General features: G+C 68.9%; 4 protein-coding genes across 4 annotated transcripts; 2 read left to right on the top strand and 2 right to left on the bottom strand.

Moving 5' to 3' along the window:
• Positions 1-434: 434 nt before the first annotated feature.
• On the bottom strand, positions 435-1,197 carry RHOBADRAFT_50561 (uncharacterized protein). The gene is made up of 4 exons (XM_018415382.1): positions 1,107-1,197; positions 955-1,035; positions 683-889; positions 435-593 (listed from the first exon to the last, which is right to left on the bottom strand). The coding sequence occupies exons 1-4, from the start codon at positions 1,187-1,189 to the stop codon at positions 554-556; spliced, it is 411 nt and encodes a 136-aa protein (XP_018274089.1). The 5' UTR covers positions 1,190-1,197; the 3' UTR covers positions 435-553.
• A 137-nt stretch (positions 1,198-1,334) lies between these two features.
• RHOBADRAFT_50560 (uncharacterized protein) lies at positions 1,335-7,369 on the top strand (the record flags this gene model as incomplete). Its single annotated transcript, XM_018415381.1, has 13 exons — positions 1,335-2,978; positions 3,049-3,318; positions 3,421-3,726; positions 3,805-5,158; positions 5,258-5,317; positions 5,397-5,483; positions 5,605-5,761; positions 5,867-5,959; positions 6,041-6,174; positions 6,254-6,355; positions 6,481-6,533; positions 6,615-7,221; positions 7,354-7,369. The coding sequence occupies 12 exons, from the start codon at positions 1,335-1,337 to the stop codon at positions 6,861-6,863; spliced, it is 4,509 nt and encodes a 1,502-aa protein (XP_018274088.1). The 3' UTR covers positions 6,864-7,221; positions 7,354-7,369.
• RHOBADRAFT_47826 (uncharacterized protein) lies at positions 6,754-9,615 on the bottom strand (the record flags this gene model as incomplete). The annotated part of the gene is made up of 9 exons (XM_018415052.1): positions 6,754-7,219; positions 7,352-7,578; positions 7,671-7,942; positions 8,020-8,066; positions 8,137-8,638; positions 8,779-8,831; positions 8,915-9,093; positions 9,256-9,315; positions 9,406-9,615. 9 exons carry the CDS (start codon positions 9,613-9,615, stop codon positions 7,138-7,140), a joined length of 1,632 nt encoding a protein of 543 aa, XP_018274087.1. The 3' UTR covers positions 6,754-7,137.
• Positions 9,616-9,909: 294 nt separating this feature from the next.
• On the top strand, positions 9,910-12,682 carry RHOBADRAFT_50558 (uncharacterized protein; the record flags this gene model as incomplete). Its single annotated transcript, XM_018415380.1, has 3 exons — positions 9,910-10,939; positions 11,023-12,363; positions 12,460-12,682. 3 exons carry the CDS (start codon positions 9,910-9,912, stop codon positions 12,549-12,551), a joined length of 2,463 nt encoding a protein of 820 aa, XP_018274086.1. The 3' UTR covers positions 12,552-12,682.
• Positions 12,683-12,689: the final 7 nt, after the last annotated feature.

The raw sequence follows: 12,689 nt of genomic DNA, 5'->3' as shown, positions 1-12,689 counted from the left end.
TGAGGCGGACGAGTCGAGGGGGAAGTATGGAGAAGGTCAGCTCGTGTGGCTCGGCGCAGAAGACGCCTGCTCGACCCCGCCCAGCTCCGTGCACCTCCCACAGAGACTTTCCCTGCTGCCCGCGCACCACCGCGAGCTGCCCTCGCGGTTCCTCAACGTCGACCGCCCGAAAAGGCGATGAAGTCGGCGCGCGACCTGCAGTGCGCCGCGCCACGCACGTTGCGCAGAGATCGAGGGGCGAGAGGGACGCACAAGCTGGTGCTGCAGTCGGTACCGCTGCGTCGAGAGCGAGGGCTGGTGGAGAGCGGCAAGGCCTCTCGCCGCAGGTGGCTGTCGTCGAGGAGAGCGACACAGCCTCTCCTCTCGCTGCCACGAGCTTTCAGAACCGCAGACATCACTCTCGAGAGCCACAAGTACATCTCGCAGGACCGCGAGAGAAGAAACAGCGAAACGGGAATCCAGAGAAGCACACATACACGGCCTCCAACCAACGTCGTCCTCTTCACCATCGACTCGCGCCGCACCCAATCCGCCTCGACGTCGAGATAGAGGCTTAGTGGTGGTGCGAGTGGTCGCGCTCGTAGCGAATGCCGCTGTAGAGAGAGAAAGGCAAGGTTCGCGGTCAGGTTCGGGTTCTCGGTGACGGACGAGCCCCAGAGAAAGAGAGAGCGCCAAGACGCACCAGTACGAGCAGGCGTGAAAACCGGGCTTGTCGAGGTTGACAAAGATGCGCGGGTGGCCGAGTGCGCCCCCACCGCCGTCGCATGCGGCGGTGCGGCCCTCGACGAGGCGAATGGGCTCGTCCTGGATGAGCTCGATGGCGGCGAGTGGCCGGGGCTGGAACGTCTCGTTGGTCTGCTCGAAGCGCGGGCCGACCATGGCCTCGGTGCTGCGCGGAGGGCGGGAGAGGGTAAGCAACGAGGGAATCGAGAGGAGGGAGAGGCCGAGACGGACCGAGCCGCCTGGGACTTTGACCAGGTGGTGGTGCGGTTGGGCGCCTGTGCGGGGCCGACCGAGGGCGGGGTGTGCGGTGCGCTGCGGGTGTGTGCGAGTGTCAGTTCGAGGGGGCGAGATGAGGAGGAGGAGAGGGAGGGGACGGGACGCACGCGGGGACGCGCGAGACCTGGTTGTGGGCGGCGCGGGTGCCGGCGATGAGCCTGGTAGGCTGGCGAGCAATGGAGCGGAGCATCTCGGTCGTGGTGAGCGTCGGTGAGGGAGAGAGGCGAGGGCTCGAGACGAACCAGAGACGGGCACCCGGCTTCCCCCTCCTCGACAGCCATCCGCCAGGGAATCGACAGCTGCAGCCACCACAGCTGCGACTCGACCCACCGACCATGGCGCCCTCGTTCGACCCGCGAGCGCGCCGCCCCCCTCCTCCTCGTCCCCCTCGTCCGCCCGCTTCCGCCTCGCCCGCAACCCCGCTCTACCCTCACGACGCGCAACCCTATGCGCCGCAGGATTACGCCACCACTTACTACCCGGCCTACCCGCCACCACCGCCCACTACCTCGTCGAGTCCGCTTCGACCTCCTCCCCCACCTCCTCCGGGAGCTCAACCCGCCGTCTTCCACCGCCCTACCCCGTCCTGGGAGGAGTCGGCCTTCATCTCGAGCTACGCAACCCAGCCCACCGCCCCGCAAGCCCTCGCCGACCCGCCCTACCCGGCTTACGCCCCAAACCCGGTCCAGCCTCGACGCCAAGAGTCGCTCCAGGGCGCCCACCACCCGCCCCAGCAGCACACGACCTCGAGATCCTCGCACGACTCGTCCACCTCGTCGTCCCACTTCAGCGTCTACTCGCTCCCGCCCTCGGACTCGGGCACGCCCAACTCGCCGCCGCCGCCGCGCCCTCCCTCGAGCCGGCTCGAGCAGCAGCAGGCCGCCGCCGCCGCCGCGACCGACTACCGCCACCGCCTCGAGTCGCTACACTTCTCGACCGCCTCGGAGCCGGCCTACGCCGCCCGCCCGGCCGTGCCCCAGCCACTCATGCCGCGGCAGGAGAGCGCCCCGCCGCGCCGACAACCCACCATCCTCATGTCGCCGCCGCTCCACCACCAACAGCCCGGCGTCCCCGACTACCTGTCGCGCACCGACACGTCGTCGACCTACTCGCGGCCCCTCCCCTCACCCTCACCCTCGTCCACCTTGCCCTCGTCCTCGTCGACCGGCTCGGGCTGGGGCTCGACCTCGTCACACCCGACCACGACGGCCACGACCACCTCGAGCCCGGACGTGTCGCGCCGTCCGAGCTACGCGAGCTACGCGACCCTGACGCCGCCCGTGCACGCCTCGCCCCAGTTCCCGGGCGCGCCGTCGCACCGGTCCAACAGCTACGACACGCTGCCGTACCAGCCCAGCGCGCCGACGGCCTCGTCGTCGTGGGCCTCGTTCCCGTCGTCGTTCCCGGCCCCGGCGCCACCGCCCGCCGACTCGTGGGACGACGATCGCGGCGGCGTCTCGGCGTACCTCGACCCGTCCCTCTTGTCGCACCTCGCCGTCTTCCTCGCCGATCACGTCCACGAGCACGTGTCGGCGTCGTCGGCGTCGTCGTGTGCCGCGCCGGGCGACGCCTTCTCGGGCGCGACCGCCATCTCGACCCTCGTGCGCGCGCTCCCCTCGTCGTCGTCGGCGGCGATGTCGGCGCGCTCGCCGCGCCAGGTCGCGCAGCGCGTCGCCGAGTCGCTCCTTGCCCAACTGTGGATCCATGACCCGCACTGGGGCGCCGGCGTCGGCGGGAGCGGCGACTGGCGCGCCGGCGGCGCCGGCGTGCGCGACGACGACTCGCAGCGGTTCGTGCTCGCGCGCGAGGGCCCGCTCGGCGACGACATTGCCGTGCCGAACGGCGTCATCGTCGAGGCGGCGAGGTGCTACAGCCCGTTCTGCGAGCGGTTCGAGCGCGAGCGCGGGGAGGGCGAGAAGGTGGGAGGCTCGAGCGGCGCTGGAGGAGGGTGTTACGCCTACCACTGCCCGAATCGCAAGGTGCGCTCACGAGTTCCTCCTTGTCTCCCCTTCTGTGTCTCGTGAACTGACTCGCCTCGTGTGCCCGCAGCCGGCCTTGCACCGCCTCGCCTCGACCCTGTCGACCACGACCGCCGCCAGCCCGTCGTCCGCAGCCTTCCTCACCTCGACGTCGCCCTCGCCTTCAGCAGCACCATCGACTGTCCCTCCTCCACAGCCCGAGGCCGACAACTGGGCGACGAGCGTCCCGAGCGAGGTCCGCGACGCGCTCGACAAGCGCGAGATCGCGTACCAGAACCAGGTGTTTGAGCTCGTGCAGGGCGAGCAGAAGTACTACGACGACCTGTGCCTCATCGAGACGGTTCGTCCTCTCCCTTCTCTTCCTCCTCCTCAAGGCGGCGCTCGTCGCCGACGGTCGAGCCTCGCATTGACTCGACCCTGTCTCTCCCTCTCGCGCTCGCAGGCGTTCGTCGAGCCGCTCCGCAACGCGCAACCGCCCATCATCGCGCCCGCGTCGCGCCTCGCCCACTTCCTGTCGACGGTGCTCCTCAACCTGTCGGCGATCCGGGACCACTCGCGCTCGCTCCTCGCCGCGCTCCGCCAGCGCCAGGCCGAGCACTACCTGTTTCGCGGCGTCGGCGCACTCGTCCTCGATGCGGCGCTCGAGTGGGAGCGCGACTATGTCGCGTTCACGGTCGCGTTCCCCATGGCCGACTTCTTGCTCAAGGAGGAGAGGGACCGGAACCCGAGGTTCGCCGAGCTCCTCGCCGTACGTCCCTCGTCTCTCCCTCTCCCTCCTTCACGAGGGCGCACACGAGAGACTCACGGACCCCGTGCGCGTTTGCAGGACTTTTCGCGTCGCCCCGAGGCGGCTCGGCGCGGGTTCGACACCTTCCACAACCGGGCGACGTTCCGCGGCCTACGCTACGTCCTCCTCCTCGAGCAGATCCTGTCGAGCTCGGCGCCCGACGACCCGGACCGGCCGTACCTCGAGCAGGCGCTCGACGTCATCCGGCGCCAAGGGTCGCTCGCCAACGAGGGCATCGAGCGCACCAAGGAGCGCGTCCGTCTGCGCGAGTACCACCGCGACCTCGTCAAGAAGGGCGGCGACGTGCCCGACCTCGAGCTCGTCGACGATCGGCGCCGCCTCCTCTTCGCCGGTCGCGTCTTCCGCCGGCCCGAAGCGTCGGGCCCGGCCTTCACCGACCAGTTCGCCGAGGCGCACGTCGTCCTGTTGGACAATTACCTCGTCGTCACCAAGCCGCCTCGTGCGCTCGACCGCGACGGCACGGGCCACCCCAAGTACCAGCTCGCGCGCCGCCCGGTCCCGATCGACCTCGTCCAGCTGCGCACGACGAGCTTCTCGGACCCGCCCGTGCCGCGCTCGAGCGGCTTCCACTTGCGCAGCACGCGCAGCACGGGCGCGAGCGTCGGCGGCGGCGGTGGCTCGGGCTTTGTGAGCGCCGGCTTGCCGCCCGGTGCGGCTGCGGGAGCGGTGGGCGCGGCGGCAGCTGCCGACGGCGGCGCGCCGCTGTCGCCCGTGCCGAGCACGACGGGCAGCTTCGCCACGAGCATGACGGGCGGCGGCGGCGGCGGCGGTGGCGGCGGCGGGTCCCCAAGCCCTGGGCTCGCGAGCGGCTCGAGCGCAGCAGCAGGAGGCGCGAGCGACTCGCTCCTGTGGCCCATCTCGTTTTTCCAGCTCGGGCGGTACGACGGCCTCGTGCACCTGTACGTCGAGTCGGCCGCGCTGCGCTCGCAGTGGGAGGCGCACCTGCACGCGGCCGTCGCGCAGCGCGCCCAGTACGCCGCCGCCAACCCGGTCGTGCGCCTCGACCCGCTCGCCGACCTCACGTTTGGCTCGACGTCAGCCGTCGTCGGGAGCTTGCTCAGCCCGGCCGCCGCGAGGGCCGACCCGGGCACGCGCTTTGGCAAGCCGACGTGCTCGACGCCGTTGCGCATGCCTGCCGCGGCGGGCTCGGCGTCGGGCGACGGGCACCAGTGGCTCGTCGTCGCCGGGTGCGCCGAGGGCATCTTTGTCGGTTGGCGCGCGGGAGGAGCGGGCTCGTCGGCGGCGTCGGCGGCGGGTCAGGGTCGGCCGAGGACGATGCAGCAGGTCGTCCACCTCGAGGGCATCACGCAGTGCGCCGTCCTGCCCGAGTTCTCGTTCCTCCTCGTCATCGCCAACAAGGTCCTCGTCGCCTGTGAGTCGTCCTGTCCGCGTACTCGTCCCCGTCGTCGGGCCGCATGAGCCCGGCTCAAGGCCTCGATCCGGTCGCGACTGACGCTTCTAGCTCCTGCAGACGCTCTCGAGGCCCTCATCCCGAGCAAGGCGGGCAGCAAGCTCGACCAGGCCAGCAAAGGTGCGTCCCTCGCTCCCTTCATTGTCGTCTTCCTCCTTCTCGAGCCCGATCCTGACCCTCGTACCTTGCCCTCACGCAGCACCGCAACGCCTGAGCGGGCAGAAGGACGTCTCGTTCTTCAAGGTCGGCAAGATTGGCGACGCCGACCCTCGCACGCTCGTCATCTGTGCGTCCTCTTCCCCTCGTCGCCCGCCTCCACGTCACTTCCTTCTCCCTCTCGCCCGCGCATACCTCGCCTCTTTCTCCTCGTCTCGTGAGCCTCGACCTGACCCTGTCCGTGACCACAGACGCCAAGAAGTCGGGCGTCAAGGAGTCGGTCTTCAAGGCGCTCGAGCCCGTCAGCAACGCCGAGCGGGCGAGGGGAGGCGGCGGCGGCGGGCACCGCTTCCTGGGTCTCGGTGGCGGCAGGCCAGAGTGGTTCAGGACGTACAAGGAGTTCTTCATGTGCGTCGCGCTCTCTCTTTCTAGCCCTCGTTCTCTCGGCGCCGGGTCGACGGGGGCTGGAAGTACGAGGCCGAGCCAGTCGCTCACTCGGACTCTCACACACAGGCCGTCGCTCGTCACTGGCCTCCACTTCCAGCGCTCCAAGCTCGCCCTCATCGGTTCGCGCGGCGTCGAGATCATGGACCTCGAGTCGATGAGGTGCGTGCGCGCTCAGACCTCCTTTCCCTCTCGACCTCGTGCGCCAGAGCCTGACGAGATCTTGTGACCCGCCCTGCACAGGACGATGACGGTGCCCGACTTTCCGCCGTCGCGACACGACCGGGCCCTGTACCTGCTCGCCAAGCGCTGCGAGGACGCCTCGACGATGGGCATGTTCCGCATCGGCGACAGCAAGTTCCTCCTCGCCTACTCGGGTGCGTCCCACTCTCTCTCTTCGTCCGCTTCTCGTCGACTCGTCGAACAGCGTCTCACCACGTCTCGGTTCACCCGCAGAATTCGCCATCCACGTCGGCCGTCACGGCGAGCCGATCGAGGGCCCGTTCATCGAGTGGGAGAGCAAGCCCGAGACGATCGCCTACTGCGCTCCCTACATCTGTGCGTCCTCATCTCTCCCTCGCAGCGGTCCGGCGTTACCGCCTCGGCCTCGTCGCTCCCAAGCACGCGTCCTGACTATCTCTCTCATTCCGCCCTCTCTCGTTCGGCCAACGTCCTGCCTACAGTCGCCATCTCGCCCACCATCGTCGAGATCCGCAACGCCTTCAGTGGTCGACTGGTACGCTGCCGCACTTCTCCCCCTTTCCCTCTTTCGACGAGGCTCGAGCGCCGACTTTCTCTTTCTCTCTCTCTCTCGCAGGCCCAGTTCATCACGGGCACGCACATTTCGCTCACGTACGACGGCACGGCAATCCCTTCCTCGCCCTCGCCTGCGTCATCGTCGCCGTCGCCGTCCCTGACGGGCTCGCGCCGGTCGTCGGTCGACCCGAGCGGGACTGGGGCGGCCGGTGGCGAGGACGACCTGGCGGGCCCGGTCGAGCGGCGCCTGCACTTGACGATGAAGCAGGGGGCGTACCACATCCTGTCCGAGGTCGTCATCGTCGCCTGAGCCCTCCCGTCTTCTCGCCCTTCTTTCCCTCCCTCTCTCCCTCTTTGCCGAACAGACACTCGCACCCCCCTCGCACTCGTTCCCACAGCCCTGGCGGCTCTCTCTATCACTCTCGCACTCAGTCTTTGTCGAGATCTCGCTGTCGTACTCTGTAGCCTCCCTTCTCTCGTCGTCGCACGCGAGGGGAAAAAGAAGGTCCTGTGGCACTGCTCGGCTTTTCCTCATTGCAAAAGAAGCCCTGCGTCTTCTTTGTCTACCGCCGTCTCGTTCCCGATCACTTGGTGACAAAGAGGTCGGTGAACTCGCTCACGCTCATGTTCTCGCACGTCTGCTGGTCGCCGACGAGCTTGAGGATCCTGTGCGCGAGGGGAGAGACAGACTTGGTGAGCGACTCGAACGAGGGACGACACCCGATAGGAGAGACGTTGTGACGGCGAGAGAGAGAGAGGAAGAGGGAGAGAGGAGGAGAGAGAGGAAGAGGGACGCACTTGTCGACGTGCGCCGACTCAAAGTGGGGGCGGATGTGGCGCTCGAACTTGGCGTTGAGGAGCGGGGTGCCCTCCTCGCGACGGCGCTTGTGGCCGACCGGGTAGTCGATGTGGACCTCGGGGAGGACGGTGCCGTCGTTGAGCGTGACGGTGAGCCCATTCGAGATGAAGCGCTTGTCCGGGTCGTGGTAGTCGGCCGTGAACGTCTTGTCCTCGACGCACTGCATCTGTGGGGCGAGAGAGAATGAGGAAACGTCGAGTCAGTCACGAGGTGAGGGCGAGGAGAGAGAGAGGAAGAAGGACGACGAGGGGGACGGACCTTCTCGCGCAGGGCGTCGATCCTCGGGTCGGCGGCGACCTTGTCCGAGTAGTCCTCGGTCGTGAGGCGGCCAAAGATGAGCGGGACGGCGACCATGTACTGGAGCGTGTGGTCGCGGTCGGCAAAGTTGTCGAGCGGGCCGCTCTTGTCGATGATGCGGATCGCCGCCTCCTGCGTGCGGATCTGGACGTGCTTGATGTCGTCCGACGACTTGCCCATGTCCTTGAGCTGCTTGTGGAGGACGTGCGCGGCCTCGGCGGCGGTCTGGGCGTCTGTGGATGCGCGGCGCGAGAGGGGGTCAGTGCGGGCTCGGCGGCGACGACGAGGGCGACGCAGACGAGGGACGCACGGAACTCGGCCGGAAACGAGATCTTGAAGAGGACGTTCTCCATGATGCTGCGCGAGAGAGGGAAGTAAGGACCTGCGAGGAGAGGGACAAGAAGAGAGGGAGGACGGGGAGACGCACTACGAGCCGTACGGGCGCTGGAACTGGAACTCCTTGCCCTTGAACAGGACGTCGTAGAAGCCCCAGGTCTTGGCAGTCAAGACGGTCGGGATGCCCATCTGGCCACGCTTGACCTGGAGCGCGAGGTGGACAGCGCGCATGCACGCGTCGCCGGCGCTCCAACTCTTGCGCGAGCCCGTGTTGGGCGCGTGGCGGAACGTGCGCAGGCTCTGGCCGTCGACAAAGACCTGCGACACGACGTCGACCGTCTGGTCGCGCGTGAGGCCGAGCATCTGGGACACGACGGCGGCCGACGCGAGCTTGACGAGGATGACGTGGTCGAGGCCGACGCGGTTGAACGAGTTCTCGAGCGCCATGCAGCCCTGGATCTCGTGCGCCTTGATCATGGCCGTGAGGACGTCGCGGACCTTGAGCGGCTCGCCCGTGCGCGACAGGTAGTCGGCGACGGCGAGGATGGCGCCGAGGTTGTCGGACGGGTGGCCCCACTCGGCGGCGAGGAAGCCTGCGCGTGGGGTGTACGAGTCAGTTCTCAAACTCGACGCGTCGCAGGAGATGCGGCGAGGCGGACGCACAGCTGCGGGGCGAGGAGGGTCAGTTTCTCATTCCGCGCTCGCGTCGGGACCGAGTGGAAGGGCAAGACGCACTCGTTGAAGTCGAGCCAGCGGATCTGGGTGCCGATGGCGAACGCGCCGCGACTGCGAGTATGAGGGGCGAGGAGCCGGTCAGTCTCTCGACCGCGAGCTCGTTGACGACGACGACGAGGAAGAGGGGGACGTACACCGGGTCCATCTGGAAGGGGGTGCCGGGGACCTTTGTGCCGTTGGGGACGACGGTACCGGGCACGATGGGCTCCATGAGGGCGCGGCACTCGTCGCTCACGCGCAGGCCCTCGAGGCCGCAGCCGATCGTGTCGATGAGGCACAGGCGCGCGGTCGAGTAGGCGACGTCCGACTTGATCTGGGCGTGTGTTTGAGGGTGTCAGTGCGTCGCTCGGAGTGGCAGGCGGGAGCGAGGGTGGGAGGAGGAGCGAGGTCCGCGGGGAATGGACGGCTAGCCGAAGGAGGAGGGGGGGAGGGGAGGGAGCGCGAGAATGAGGGGGGAAGCGAGACGGGGGCGCACCTCGTAGTTGTGGACATAGTCGGCAATGTCCTGGATGACCTGGTCAGGCGGCGGGCGGACCTGTTGGGGGGCGAGAGGAGCGAGGGAAAGAGTGTGAGCGTGGGCGTGTCAAGGTGGGGGTCACCCTCTGGCTCGAGGAGGGGGACGCACAGTAGACTCGCCGTGGCCGCCAGACGAGAGACGGGTGGCACCCATGGTGGCAGCGAACGCGGGCTTTGTGGTGTGGGCGACGAGAGGAGCGCGGTGGAGGGCAGAGGGAGCGAGACGGCGGGCCGGGTTGGCGATGAGGGTCGACAGCGAGCGGCGGGTCGAGGCGGCGGGCGAGGGGGCGAGCGAGCGGACGGTGACGCGGGAGAGCATCGCTTGGCGGACAAGGATGCAGCGAGAGAGGAGCTGAGGGAGGCGAGGTCCGGCACTTTGCGGCGAAGGTGGCCGGTCAAACTTCGGGGGAGGCTCGACGTTGCTCCCTCCATCAACAACCCTCGCCCGCTAGCCACCAGCACCGCGACCAGCTGTGCACACACACCTCTACCCACCAACGACCACCCTCCCCCGCGACACGCACCTGCCCACCGCCGCCGCCCACCTCGCTCGCCCACCACCAACCTCACGATCGGTGACGACGACTCGTCCACCTGCACCCGCACCCGCCCCATGAGCAACGGCAACGCAGACCCGCCAGCCGTCAAGGGCAAGGCGCGAGCGTCCGACGCCTTTGACCGCTCCAACGACCTCGAGACGGCCCCACTGCTCGCCTCGACCCCGTCGTCCTCGCCCGCCGCAGCACACCAGAGCCGCCTCCGCCACGGCCGCGGTCCGCTCGTAAACGACGACTCGGACGACGAGCGCGACCGCTCGACGGCCAACGGCACCGCCAACCACCTCGGCGGCAACCACGACGACGACGACGACGACGACGACGACGGCATGCGCCTCGTCTCGATCCGCCGCCCCTCATCGTCGTCCCACGCCCGAGGGTGGACCGTCGGCTCGGTCCTGTGCCTCCTGTCGAGCATCCTCTTCGTCACCCTCCTCGTCGTCCTCGCCGTCCTCCACCTCTGGGTCGGCCGCCTCCTCTCCGAGCAGACCCGCCACGGCGACCCGCAACAGATGGCCGAGCGCGGCCTCCTGTGGGCAGGGCCCTCGGCCGTCCGCGTGCGCGCCAACGAGGCCGGCGCGGGCATCCTCGTCGAGCTCGACGCCGTCGCCGGCATCGACGTCCGCCGCGCGCTCGACTGGGAGCGCAAGGACGACGGCGGCTGGATCCGCCGCGCCGAGGGCCGCATGGCCCGGTGGGGCGTGCGCAAGGCGCGCTCCGTCTCGGTCAACGTCGGCGAGGTCGCCATCTACGACGCGCGCGACGGCTTCGACAGCGACCAGCCCCTCGTCGTCGTCCCCTCGCTCGAAACCCTCACCCTCCCGCTCTCGTACCCGACAAAGGCCAACCCGGTCCCCGACATGCACCCCTTCACCCTCCACGTCCCGCTCGACTTTCCCTCGCCCGCCGACCTCGCCCGCTTTGGCCAGGCCGTGTGGGACGCAAAGACGTACGCCGTCCGCGCCGAGATCCGCGAGGTCGTCGCCCACGTCGGCGCGCCGCACACCCGAGGCGTTGCAGGGTGGTTCCTCCGTCGCATGAAGGCGACGAGGGTGACGGGCCTGGCTCGAGTCGTCGGTGGCGAGAGTGCGTCGCCCATTTCCTCCGTCTCTCTCTCTCTCCTTCTTTCTCGACCAGCGCACTGACTCGCGCCTTCTCTCCTCGTACAGTCCCCGACATGCCTATTCCCGACGACCCCGACAAGCTCGCCAACGTGACCTCGATCAGCGTCTTCGAGACGGCGTCGCCCGCGCACCCGAACACGACCGTCATCGCCTTTGCCGCCTCGGCCCTCGTCGCCAACCCGCTCCTCGACGCCATCCATGACGGTCGACTGCCCGCCATCGCGTTCGGCATGCCGTTCCGCGTCCCCGTCTCGATCCACCTCCCGCTCCCGCCGCTCCCTCAAGGGCAGCGCTCGCCGCACGACCCGCACGAGATCGCCCTCGCCAAGGTCGCTATGGCGCCCATCTCGTTCCCGCTCGGCAGCGAGTCGGCCCAGCTCGACGTCTCGGGCCACCTCGTCCCGGCGGGCAACCTCACGCCGTCGGCGCCGACCCCTCCTCCGCCGACCTCGCTCGACCTCTCGTCCTCGTCGCGGCGCCAGACGACCCGCAAGGCCGAGCCGCAGCCTCCCTTGTCGCGTGCCCTGTCGCGGTTCGTCGCTCGGTACCTCGCCGGCCGCGACAACGACGTGTTCGTGCGGTACGACGCGCACCCGGAGCCGCCGCTGTCGGACGACCCGAGCCCGGACGCGCCTTTCCCGCCGGCGTTCGTCGCCGACCTCGTGCGCGGCAAGGAGCTGCACGTGCGCGTGCCCGGCACCAACGAGACGCCCGAGCTGTTCCGCGACCTGCGCATGGAGGACATGCGCATCAAGCTGGGCGGCGGCGACACCGACGCCGACCTGCTCGCGAGCGGCAAGGTCGTCGGCGAGGTCGTCATGCCCGACATTGCGGCCAAGCTCGCCGCCGGGCTCGACGCCCAGTGGATCTGGCCCGACGTCCTCGTGTACGACGGCGACTTGCCGCGTCGGGCGCAGCAGGCGGCCCTCGTCGACGCGCCGAGCTCGTCGCTCGCCAAGCGTGCCCAGCTCGCCTTTGTCGACTCGTCGGCGCCGTCGTCGGCTTTCGGCGTGTCGCATTCGGGCGACGACGACGAGCTCGACGCTCTCGGCGGCAGCGACCCGGCCGACTACCCGCCGTCGCCCGTCCCGGCCAACGCCTTTGCGCGCATGCGCCCCTCGTCGGCCATGGCCGCCGAGACGATCCACACGCCCGCCAACGCGACCCACAACGCGACGACGTTTGTCGTCGCCACGTTCGTCGACGCGCCGCTGTACCTCCTCCCCGGTCGAGGCGACGTCCTGCGCCGGTTTGTCGCCAAGATCATCTTTGGCGGCAGCGGCAACAAGGTCAAGGCGAGCATGGCCGGCATCACGAGCGTGCGCATCGCCCTGAGCGGGTTCGGCGAGGTCGAGCTCGAGGAGATTCCGATCGAGGCCAGCTTCAGTGCGTCTCCCCTCTCTCTCTCCCTCTCTCTCTCTCTCTCTCTCTCCTTCTCTCGCTCGAGCAGATACTGACGAACGCGTTTGCCCTTGTCTGCAGTGGTCGGCCGTGGCGGTATCGAGAACCCGCCGGCCTTGGCTGCTCGGTTCCTCGGCCTCACCTCGTCCTCCTCGAGCGACGACGACGCTTGACGTCGCTCCTCTGCCCCTGTACATTCCCTCGAGCACCCCTTCCCCTCTGTCTACATGTCTCCCTCTTTCCCTCTCTGTGTAGAACTCTGTGTCGCGCCGGCTTGCTGTACTCTCGCCTCCTGTCCATCGTCGCTCTCT

This window comes from Rhodotorula graminis (genome assembly GCF_001329695.1).
Source record: "Rhodotorula graminis WP1 unplaced genomic scaffold RHOBAscaffold_1, whole genome shotgun sequence".
Taxonomy (NCBI): Eukaryota; Fungi; Basidiomycota; class Microbotryomycetes; order Sporidiobolales; family Sporidiobolaceae; genus Rhodotorula; species Rhodotorula graminis.
The sequence above is the reverse complement of the archived record's forward strand: the minus strand, read 5'-3'. Positions and strand labels throughout refer to the sequence as shown.